General features: G+C 36.3%; 1 protein-coding gene across 8 annotated transcripts in view; it reads left to right on the forward strand.

Moving 5' to 3' along the window:
• PAM (peptidylglycine alpha-amidating monooxygenase) overlaps nucleotides 1–12,088 on the forward strand; it is a 117,542-nt gene that overhangs the window by 62,123 nt on the left and 43,331 nt on the right. For all 8 annotated transcript variants that reach the window (XM_063180544.1, XM_063180545.1, XM_063180546.1 and 5 more), the window contains exons 5-6: nucleotides 4,197–4,284; nucleotides 10,742–10,827. In XM_063180544.1, the coding sequence (XP_063036614.1) occupies nucleotides 4,197–4,284; nucleotides 10,742–10,827 (174 nt within the window). The remainder of the gene's footprint in view (nucleotides 1–4,196; nucleotides 4,285–10,741; nucleotides 10,828–12,088) is intronic.

Below are 12,088 nucleotides of genomic sequence, written 5' to 3' on the forward strand. Positions count from 1 at the left end.
TTGCTATTTCCCTAAAGGAAACCAGTAAACATTCATGCTTGCACAGGGACAGTGTTTATAACTTTGTACTTCAAAACTGGAGGGTTTTCTGCTGTACCAGAATTCGCAAACTTGTCCAGAGTCAGTTCTCAGACATTATCAGAGGAAGGAATAGATCACACTTACTTAATGAAATGTTGGCAGCTGGAAGGAGAATTAGAGCAGGTTTTGCCCTATGGATCTTTTTCAGGCGTGCATCTGTATAATTTAGCTGATGCTGTGTTCTGTATTAGGTTCTTTAGTGGAGGATCGGACTGTCAAGGCTGAAATTTCTGTTTGAACCAGTTGTTTCTCTGTCCCAAATGGCCATAAATACTGACAAATTTGATTAAGGAGAATAGTTTTTTGTGAGGTGGGTTGGTGTACATTAGGTTTATGTTAGGAACATACCCTTTGCTCCTGGGAAGTGAAATGGTTGTGAGATAAATATGTTTTTATTAGTGAGTGAGATTAATATGTGATTTTCCAAGATAGTATTACTCCAGTTTTATTTTTAAAACATATCATTGTTGTTTTCTTCTTCTGCATCCTGTTTGAATAGTGTTTATCAATAAATAGCTAAACCAGAAACTTAGGTAAATCTTTAATGGTGCGGACATTGGTAAGAATCAGTTTTTGATAACTAAACTGTAGAGAGAGCTAAATGCTCTACAGACACTCGCAAAAATTTAGTCTGACCTCTCAGCCAAAAAACTTGTCTGTCACCTTCACCTACTTATATTTATTTACATGAGTGACCAGTAAATAAATGTCTTTTTCTTACTGACTCATGATAGGTCCCTGTGAAATTGGGCTGTAGAAATGAAATTGAGCCTTCTATATTCAGCAACACACATTGAAGTAATTGGATGGTTTGTTACTTTTCATCCATAAAGGACTCTGAGAAACTCTAGGTTTGTTTCTCTGTTATGGGATGTATAAACTTCTCTATTGCCAAGCAATGATATCGTCACTGTATTGGAGGCCTCTGATGTCTCCCTAATTTGCCAAACTCCAGATGCTGAATTCTTGATAAATTTCTTAGAAGTTATTTCTGTGATAGAGAAGACATTAATATTTAAAAAAAGATCAACTTTATTTAATGGAAAAATGTAAAGATTAACTTATTAGAAGTTAGTTTTTTTAACACATACCTGAAGTACACACTGTTAAGATTAAACTGATGTCATGTTCTGTTCATTCCTGTTTCTCTTTGAGTTTGTAGTTCTAAGTAGTACTTGATCAAGACATTAGGTCAAACTTCAATTTAGTAAAAAAGCTGCTGCTGTTATTTTAGTAATCATATATATCACTTCTCCATGCATTAAAAAAAAATCACTATTGAGTAATATTCTGTTCATTTCTGTAAAACATGGAGGCTGTCAACTAGGAAAATAGGACTGCTGTTCGGTATTTCTTAAGCCTTTGGTAGTGACAGTTCCCAGCACAGGGAGTGCTGGAACGTTGCAGCAAGTCCAGAGCCGGGACACAAAGATGATCAGAAAGATGGAGCGCCTCTGCCATCAGGAAAGGCTGAGACAATTGACGTTGTTCAGGAGAAGACTTCTGGGTGACCTCATTGTGGCCTTCAGCCCACAAGAAAGATGGGGAGAGACTTTTTAAAAGAACATGGAGTGACAAGACAAAGAGGAAAGGAAAAACTGTACGTTCCAATTAGCTATTAGAAGAAAATTGTTTACTGTGGGAGTGGTGAGACCCAAGCACAGGTTGCCCAGAAAAGCTTTTGTTGCCCCATCACTGGGGGGACAGGGATGGAAGCCACATTGGATGGAGATCTTAGAAACCTGGCATAGTGGAAGGTGTGCGTCTCATGGCAGGGCGGTTGAAATGAGATGATCATTAAGGTTCCTTCAAGTCCTGGCCACTTTCTCATTCTGTGACAGGTTAACACATTAATCTGTATGGCTTTTGCAACTCAGGATTTTTTGGTTGGATTTTTTTGTTTGTTTCTTTTAACCTTCTCTTTGGAAAGTTATATTGCTGGGTGTGCTGCTAAGAAAATAGCTGTACAGGAACCATACTGTAACCACCTATACAAAGCTGTCTTAAGTTCATAGACTGACTGTGAGGTTTTTCAGTGCTTCCTTAAGCAATGATGATGTATATCAGCTAAAACAGTGTAAGCTGGAAGTCTGATTTTGCTTTGTTAGCTCTGGTGCATCATTTTCTCTTGGCAGGAATAGCATTTAGTCATGTATTTGTAGTAAGTTTTCTAAAGGGCTTGAAGGTTCTGTCTATGCTGTAGGACATCATTGTAGTAGGCACTATGTGGAGCGAATAAAAGACTTCCTGAATAAAAGACTTCTGACTCATTAGAATAAATACTTGCAATAGGAGAGTGGTAGAAAAATAAAAAGAAACAGAGGCAGTATTGAGCAGCAGGACAGGTGGTGGCTTTAGCAGCTAGCAGGCCTAACCTTCAATTTTACCTTTATTGAAGGCTGCCTTTATAAGTGGTTCTTATAGCACATTTTTTACAGGTATTAACTTTGACAATAAAGGTAATGAAATTTCATATGTGTGAACTGCTCATAAACCCCTTCAGAAATGTAATCTCTCAATTGATAACAGCAGCTTAAAACACCCAAAACATCTGAAAAGGTAGGAATTTCACAGAATGACATGTTGCCTCTGTCATGCAAGCATAAACCATAATTTCACTTGTAATCATTACTGATAACAAGAATTGTCTTCATAACAGAGATTAGATTTTTATCTATGAAACAAGTAGAATTTGCTTGTAGAAAAATAAAAATGTTTGGGTGTCTCTGGACTTTGTTCATGCTGGCAACTTCAGTAGTTCTTAACTCATATATGTCACTCAAACTACCTTCTCAGGGCATATGGGTACATCTCTTATTTCCCAAACTAAGCCCTCAGCATGCTCATTTCCTTACAGTCTGACCACCTCTCTTCAAGCTAAAACTTGACTTACATGCTTTAACTGTTGGCTGGTTTTCCTTACTTTCCAGGACAAAGCTCAGCTCCAGAAATTGGGTTAGAAGCTATTTGATATTTTTCCCCTGTGAAATTGGGACGATAACCCATATCATCACTCATTTTAGGAACTCTGCCACAGCTCTGCTTTAAAATACTGATTTCTGAGTGCAGGTAGTGCCATAAACGTCAGGAGCAGAATATTGTTTCACTGGTTTGCAGCTTCACCACGTTCCCTGTTAATAGCTAAAAGACAGTTAATTTTAGACTTCTCACTGTCTGTGTGCATGTAGAGGCTGGAGTAAACTTGTCTTGAGAATTTCTGCTGTACTCCAAGGTTAAAAACATTGCATTCTCTGCAACGGCATATTTTTTCTGTAGTAATAAAAGAATGTAGAATGCTTTTAGAAATGCCATCATTATACAGTCATGGTGAATATTACTCCCATGATGTTGATAAATTTTTTACTTTGCTAAACAGGATCACAGGTACTTGAGAAACCAAACCAGTGTTTTATCTGTGGCATAGTTTCAAGAACAGACCTTTTAGAGGTGAACAAGAGGTGAACTTTTACATCTAAATTTCTAATAATGAGAAATACTTGGGCAGTGAGATCATGCTGACTTTAAATAAATCTTGGTTTTCATTCCAAAGGATTTGACATATTAGTGAGACTCAATCCCTTCTTGGAACTGTTGTCCCAAGAAAGATGCAGGGAAAATGTAAGCCAGGTAGAATACTGGAAGAAGACATTACTAATGTGTAAGATTTAGTTGCTCTTAACTGTAACTTACTGCTTGTTTGTATTTTTTATGAAGTACAAAAGAATTAGAAGAGTATTATTAAGTCACAAGTGCAGATTTCAAAGGTAGATTGCAATTAGACTGGTGACAGTAAAATTTTGTAGTTTGAGATACAGTGATATATTAACTTAATATCATATTTAACTTCTGTGGGGAATACAGTGGTTTTCATTAGGAACTTCTTTCTTTTTCTTAATAAATAAATGAGGTACATACAGTGTTTTAGCTTAGAAGGAAGGCTGTTGAATGAAAATTTAAGGAACGTGTGTAAGTGGAATGCAGAAGGCAAATAAATGGGTGGGGGTGTACCTGCCTTATATGTAGTATTTCAGGGGAAAATGGCACAAGATTATCTTGATTATGTAACTTATGATGAGATTAGATAGCTTACTTGTTTTGCTATATTGTTTTTTCAGTTGACTTTAAGCCTCATGCCAGCATGGACACAGTGCATCACATGTTACTCTTTGGATGTAATGAACCTTCCTCTACTGAAAATTACTGGTGAGAGCTTCATCTTGCTTTTGTTATTAACCAATTCTTTTTCAGTGTTAATTGCTTAAACCTCTTCCAGTGTCAGAATCTCTTGGAAAGTAGGAAAATTTGAAATTAAGAAGTTAATAACAATCTAGTCTCTGCACACTTAAAGTGTTTGTTTTTTTTGTAAATAACTCCTCCATATTCTTCATGACTAATTGACTGTCTTCAAGGAGGAGGCAGAAGCTATAGTAAAGAGTGTCATTGAATACCAAGAAATCTAATCTCCAAACTGTAGTTGGCTGCTTTTCTCTGTATGAAGTCATTTGGCAGGTTGATGAGAATGAAACTGAGTGAAGGATAAACTGAAGTTGATTATCAAGTGATTTGGTAGTTGACTTGCACTTCAAAATGCCTAAGCAGTGAGAGCAGAGGGAAACACCTACTGCGTGTAAAATAGGTGTTTGGAGGCAATGTGAAGAGAACATGAAGGTGGGTGGAAATTAATCATCTGTCTAGTAATTTTGCAAAGTTTCTGTAAGTTTTCATGAGAGAGCAGATGAGGATTCTTGCTGATTATTCTGAACTGTAGAACAGTGTTAATATAGATGTTCTGATAGAGTTGTGTAATCATAATTTATCTTTTAAGTATTTACCAAAAAGGTAACTAGACGTGGAATTTAGAATTAACAGTATAGTATAATATAATTTCAGGAAAAATACCCCAAAACATTCTGAATGCCTGCTTTTGGAGAGATGATTTGATTAGTATTTTTAACATACACAACACATTTTCCTCAAAAGTCTTATCTCCATTTACTTAGCAACCAATAGTTGTAATATTGAAAATGTAATCTTGCACAGTTGTGCAGGAAGACCAGATGCTTAAGAAGTTTAGACCAAAATAAAATTGAAAGAACAGAATTTCTATTAATTTCTTTTCCCTGCGGAAAATTCTTGAAATTTCTTTTTCCCACAGCTTTTCTGTGCTATTTTTTATTGTATCTTAAATGATAGAATATACTTGAGTACTTTGATATGAGCAATATGATAACATAAAACTTTTCCATTATGACCTTTTAAAAACCGGTAAGTATCCTGCTTAAAACTGTGTAGATTGTACTTGGAGCTGGTGCTGTTTTCATATTTCTGGAAGTAGTTTTAATAGAGCTTTGGAATAATTTGTACATGATAGAATTATGTTGTTATAGATTGATCAGGAGCTTGTGTTGAGACGAAGTTATGAGACAATGCCTAATTCACAACTAACTGATGTTCTGAGGTTGTAGAAGAGATGGATCCAAAGCCAAAACACAAAGTTTTTCAAAACTGAATCAGACTGAAATCCCTGTTTTGAGTCTAGAGTTCAGGTAGTTTGAGCTCCTTAGTTGTACTTTCGCTCTCCCAGCAGAAGACTCACCAATGACAGCCTTTGCGGTGTGGCAGCTAATGTTTTTGTTCTTGGTTGACTTACCTGTCAAATGACAAGATACTTATTTAGTTAGAATGGATTGAGCTTTGCTGGACATCAGATACCCACCAAGCTGCTCTATCCCTCCACTCCTCAGGATGGAAAAAAACTCATGAGTCAAAGCAAAGGCAGTTTAATAAAGCAAAAGCAAATGTTGTGCAGAAGTGGAGGAAAACAAAATATTTTATTCTCTTCTTTTCATCACCAAGCCACTTCCAAACACAAGTAATGGTTGCTCTGAAAGACAAATGTCATAGATAAAAATGTGTGTTTGTGTGTGTCTGTCCCTGCCCTCCTTATCTTCCTTTCTATTACCTTTGATTGTTGAATGGGTATAATATGGTACGGAACATTTCTTTGGTCAGTTTGGGTCAGCCAGCCTGACTGTGATCTCTCCTAAGATCTTTCCCAAACACTGATGTGTTATCAGCACCTTTCTAGCTACTCATTCAAATCGCAGCACCATGAGGGTTGCTGTGGGGAAAATTAACTCCATCTTAGCCAGGCCAAATATGTTAGTGTTGTGTTTAAATCTGCAATTTTCAATTTTTCATATGCAAGTTTTGATTCGGTTTTTCTATTTTTTATGTGTATTTTCTAAGGGTTTGTGTTTCCTTTGCATTTTCAAAATGAAAGCTCTTCATTCATTCTCTCATCATTTCAAATCCCTGTTTTTGCAGCTTTTTATCTTGCTCTACCTGCAGTTATTTGCTAGGCTAGAAAGATAATAATGTGTTTTCTACATAAAATAGACTAAAGAGTGCTAGAAATTTTTAATCTAATTTTGTTAAAGTAATTCTGGTGACTGTATGTTACTGGTGTTCATTGTTGTTTATTTTGTGTGGTTATTTGTTGTTCCTTTACTTACCAGAAGGCTAGCAAATGATGACTTCTGTTGCTCTTCCATCTAGTAGGGAAGGAACAGTTGTTTGAGCAGACCACTGTAAGACTTGTTTAGCCGGGATCCTCAAAAATGCTCAACATTTTTACAGAGCCAGCTTTGATTCAATTAAGTGTGCCACATAGATTTTTTTCTTCTAGTTTCTTTTTCAAAGTTCTGGCAATATTAGTTACATGTTTTTCAAGTCAAAATTTTCTTTACCATAATGACGTGGATTAGTTGTATTATGGAAAAATAGGCTGTTAGAAACATTCAGAATGGAAGACCAAATTAGTTTTCCTGAGATGTGAAGTTTCATTCAGGCCAGTTTTGAATGGAGAGGAATGAGAAGCATCCAGATGACTCTGTTGGGATTAGCTGCCCTATGGCCATAGCAGTACTAAGCCAAAATTTGTGATGCCCATCTGGCCTGCTGCCTTTTCTGGTGATTTGACACTATTCTTGCAAATTTCCCTGGCCTTTCAAAAGGCTTTCGAGTTGTATGTAACCTGTGCTGGTTTCAACATTCACTGCAGTGTGGTAGAATCTTTATCTGAACAAACGCTAAAGGTTGTTCTCCCTTCTTGAGATACACAGGCCTTTCCACAGGAAAAAGAAATCGTTTCCCAGAGCTCATTGCCTCAGGTGTTGCTCAGTGCATCAAAAAAAATGGAATAGCTGCTCCTATTCCTGGATCATAATTATTCTAAAAACAGTTCAGCCACAATGATAAGTTTTGCCTGAGCTGGCAAACTGTGTTGAAATTGATGTAACATGCCTGAACTGATTGATAAAAGTTCAGATTCTCTGTAGATAATCAGGAATGCACTTGAATGCTTTGAAAGAAAATGTTGAATTATTCAGAACTTGTGAGTCTCCTGGCAAGACAAGTCTTGTGCTGCATCAAACCTAACACTGAAATAATCTCTTATGAATGAGCTGATTCATAGATAAAGCCATTATTTTGAGATCAAGCAGGGCAACTTTAATTACTTATGTAAACAAATGCATAAGTGCGGGTCATAGATGGCTACCTGGTGATTCCTCTGTCAAACAGTTGTTTCTGTTGGCAGGAAAGAATGGGTTTAAATGTCTTTGACATCAATAGTTCAGTAGAGGTGTTCAGTAGAGGTTGCAAAAGATGTCATGACTAGTTCAGTGAAGGACTTTTATTTCACTGCATGAGGGAGAGTTCTTTCTACAACAGTAGAAAGAATTGTATTTTTAGGTGCAGTTTCTTACCATTGACACTGCCCCAGAATGTTCTGCAACATTCAAGAGCTAAAAGTGGTTATTTGTCTTACTCAGTCACCTCAATGATCCTTTTTTAAAAGTATGGATTAGTATTCAGGAGTGCAGTGTAATAAAGAAAGAAATAAAAGAAGTTATTTGTTATCATAACCAGTGCAAATGTGCTAAAGGGGTAGCCAAATACTGGTCTTGCTGACATAGTGAGATATTTTACTTTCAGTCTAGGTAATCAGTCAAAACCCCAGCGCCATTAAAGAAAACAGCTCTTGAGCTTACCCAAGACTGGGGAGAATGCCTTTGGGAAGCCCAGGAGAGTTTGCAAAAAAACAAAGATCCAAGAAACAGTCAGTAAGCTCTCCTACCCAACTCATTTCCAAATTTTAAGTCAAAATCAGTTTTTAGAACAGTAGTGTATAATATGCAGCTATAGTCCATTTTTAAAGTATTCTGGGTCACTCATTCGGTTTTTATGCAAAGCTACTATGAATTTCAGTGATTTTTTGTTAGTTAAATTTATACTTTTTACTAGCTCCCTTTTTTTTCAATCTGTTTATCTTATTTCCTCTTCTTTGCAATCTCCTCTAGGTTTGTTTTTTCTGAAAACTTAATGTTTCAAGATTGTCACTGATGGCAAAATGAGATGGTTAACCATTTTTTAAAGGAAATGAAAGACCAGTACCTGTAGTTTATCTTCGTCCCCTGTGGTCTTATCCCTCCATTCTAGTAGCCTCTTGGAAGAAAGTTTGAAGCATCATGCACAGGGCTTTTTCCTAATTAATGTGTTCTTAGAAATACTGTGGTATAAATTAAAGACAGTTTTGCCCAAAGTAAAGTGGTGGTAAAGCTGTGACTGTACTTGTAGTTCCTTCTGGCATTTCTCCTGAACAATCTCTTCAACACATTCCCAAGTTCCCAAGTTGTGAAGCTCAATACTAGGTTAGATCCATGAAGTCTTTTGGGTTTTTTGTATAGTAACAAATTATAGCAGTGGGAAGCTGCATGATTTGCAGTTTCAGCTGAAACATTTCACTTATGGAATGTTATGAATAAGCTGAAACTTATTTCACACATCAAAACATTTCACTTACCTTGAAGTAAGTTTTGATAGTCCTTTGGGACATGGGCATGTTTGAAGGGCAGGGTGACCAAACTGTTAGTTATGAAGGTCTAGAAATACATGTTGTGAGTATAACTACTAAAAAAGAAGTGATGGGTTCCCTTTTCTCTTGAGACTCTCATGATTATGGCAGAGCTTTCAGTCAGAATTAAATACAGTAGCTAGGCTGCAATAAAGCTCGCTGGGATGAAAGAAATGCATGATATCCTGCTGACGTGGTTTAAAACACATGCCAGAAGGGCTGGTTATCTCTGAGAGAGACTTGGAAAGCATCATCATCATTTGCACATATGGCTTGGCCGTTCTCAGCAGAAACATAAATGAGCTGCATCTGCTAGATGTCCTGGTCTTTTTTGTGTTTATACTCTTCCTCACACTGTGTGGCGCTCTTTTTTCCCCACAATTTCAGGTGACTGAAACCATGTCTTACATATATAAATGTTTTCCTAAGTATCATTTTACAGGGAGTGATAAACAGAGCAGAGCCTGTACCATTTTGGTTTGGAATGAAACACTGGCATAGATGCCAACCTTCATTGCATCTGGCTTGAGTCTGTTGATGTAATCTGAATAGTTTCAGGGTGAAGCTTACTAAAAGTCATACTTGTGTGTGCTGCACACCTTCTACACTCTGTGCTCAGGGCCATAGATGCTTTGCCATTTGAAGAAGGTACAAATATACCCTGTAAATAAACCTTTTCCCTAATTCAAGATAAAGAGGGAGAAGAGTATTCTGGGTGGGTGTTCCGAAAGTTCCTTAGGGTCCCTTGTTTGATTATCCATGTGTATCATGCAGCCTACACCCACATATGGCAGTCCGTGCCGTCTTGGATGTGGTCCAGGTACATTGTGCTGTCTGTACGAATGTGTCTGGCAATTGAGACTTGGTGGTGTCTCTGCCTCAGGTTTACCAGTTCTTGCAGATTGAAGGTATCTAGAATTACCAGGCTTTGAGAGTCTTTCATTCTTCACCCTCAGTGTCACCTGCATGGTGCTAGCTGCAGATGCTAGGGACAACTCAAGCTCTCTGTTACTGTAAATATTTGTGACCTGTTTGTGGCCTGTTAACTTGGCAAACCCTTCTTTTTTCTTTTTTTTCCCTTGGGTTTTTGTTTTGCATTTTTTTGGTGATTGATTGTTTGGGATTTTTTTGGTGATTGTTTCTTTTTTGTGTGTGTGTGTGTGTGACTTTTCTATTTTGAAAAACAAATCATGCAGTAGAATGAGAATTGTCTTTAAGCAATGAGCTCACATTAAGTGCAGGGCATGAGTGCGTTCAATCTTTGGGTTCATATACAGCTTTCTGTCACTTTTTTTGACAATGATTTTTAAATTAATTTTAAATAATAAATTTTATGTTTTGTCGGGGGTTTTTTTCTGCTTTGTGCATGAATCCTATTCCTCTGTGTAAATGTGGCAGCCTTTGTCATTTTGCATCACTTGAGTTAATAATGCTAGAGATTTTCATAAAGTTCATTACCATAAAATGTTCCTTCACTTTTTCCATCACTGATTAATAGGCTGACAGGGCCCATCAGAACTGTCTAACACTGCCTTAATGCACAGGGAGGGAAATAAAAGAAAGTGGAACATATACCAATATCTGTGAAAGCAATCTGCATTAAAATAACTGTGTTTAATCAGCATACATTCAAAAAAACATCCTCATAGATCTTAAAATTAGTTTTTGCATGTAACTCAACTGCTGTTTTCTGATTTCAGAACTTTAAAAATTGTATTCCCTTTTCTTTCCTCATATTTTTAGGGACTGTGATGAAGGAACATGCAAAGATAAATCTAACATTTTGTATGCTTGGGCAAGAAATGCTCCACCCACCAGGCTGCCCAAAGGTATTTGCCCTTTAATATGCAGTTCTTGTGTGCAGGGGCAGGGGAAAAAGGAGGACATGGAAGTAAGAACCTGGCATATCTGAGAACATCCTGTAATATTTTTATTGTGTTTAATTGATAGAAACCGTATAGATATCAACCTAATTAACTATGAAATATGTTATGCTAGCTAATATACTTGTGGGTTTTTGTCATTCTATTTGCTATACCATTATGGATTTCTATAGGGGTAAAAAAGACAGAGATAAGTATCATAATGTACTGATTATTTTTATATAGCATTAGTTGCATTTCCTGCTATATCTTACTAGAAAGTTACGATTTATGTATCTCTCAGTAGCACACAAACTACATTAAAATATTTTTGTTTGTTTGGGAAAGCATAAATTCAATTGAAACATTGAATTTTTCCTGTTTAAAGTATATGTTGGCAATTTAATGTGTTTTTCATTTTTAATGCTTTGATGCAGTTGAGCAGCATGCTTGTATACCCATTTTCTTGTATAATAGACAACCCTACTGAATTTTAAGCTACTTGGAGTGGTATGTCTGGAAAACAGGGTGAAGTACTTCTTTGTAATAACCCTGAGAGTCTTAAAAAAACCTACCATCTGTATAGCTTTGATCTGAAAGTATCTTAAATTCTAAGTATTTTTTTCTTTCATAGTTTACTTCCCATTTTCATAGCCAGGGGCAATCTCATGAAAATGCTTTTTTTAATAATCCATTTGCACACTTACCAACATGAATGTTATTTGATTTGGTTATCAGAACGTCTTGTTACATGGAGGATTTTATAGATGTTTTGTACTTAAAAGATCATGTAGAAATTTTGCTTTTGAACCCCAGCTATTGATATTTTTCTTGTTGGTAAGCTGTGCAAAAATACAAGGTTTGTAGGGAGTATTCATAAAGATTCCTCATTTGTGCACAGAGAGGCTGCAGTCCCATTTATAAGGTGGCTTTGCATTTTACTGTGACCAAATAGGAAGAAATTGTTTTTCTGCTTTTTTTGAAAAGTGTCCATTGTAGAATTGGTTTAGAGAAATCCCTTCTCGTGATGGTGATGATTTGCAATTTCATTATTTCAGATTATTTCAAGCTTCTCTGTTGTGTTTTGTGCCTGTACTTGTTTCTCTCATCAAGTAACATAGGTGCATAATTTCCTCAAGATTTTTTTCTGCATATAATATTAATTTAAATCTAAAAATATTTTACTGCAGACTTTTTTCTCTTCTTATTCTCAATGTCTTCTTATTAA

This window comes from Melospiza melodia, chromosome Z (genome assembly GCF_035770615.1).
Source record: "Melospiza melodia melodia isolate bMelMel2 chromosome Z, bMelMel2.pri, whole genome shotgun sequence".
NCBI classification, from domain to species: Eukaryota; Metazoa; Chordata; class Aves; order Passeriformes; family Passerellidae; genus Melospiza; species Melospiza melodia.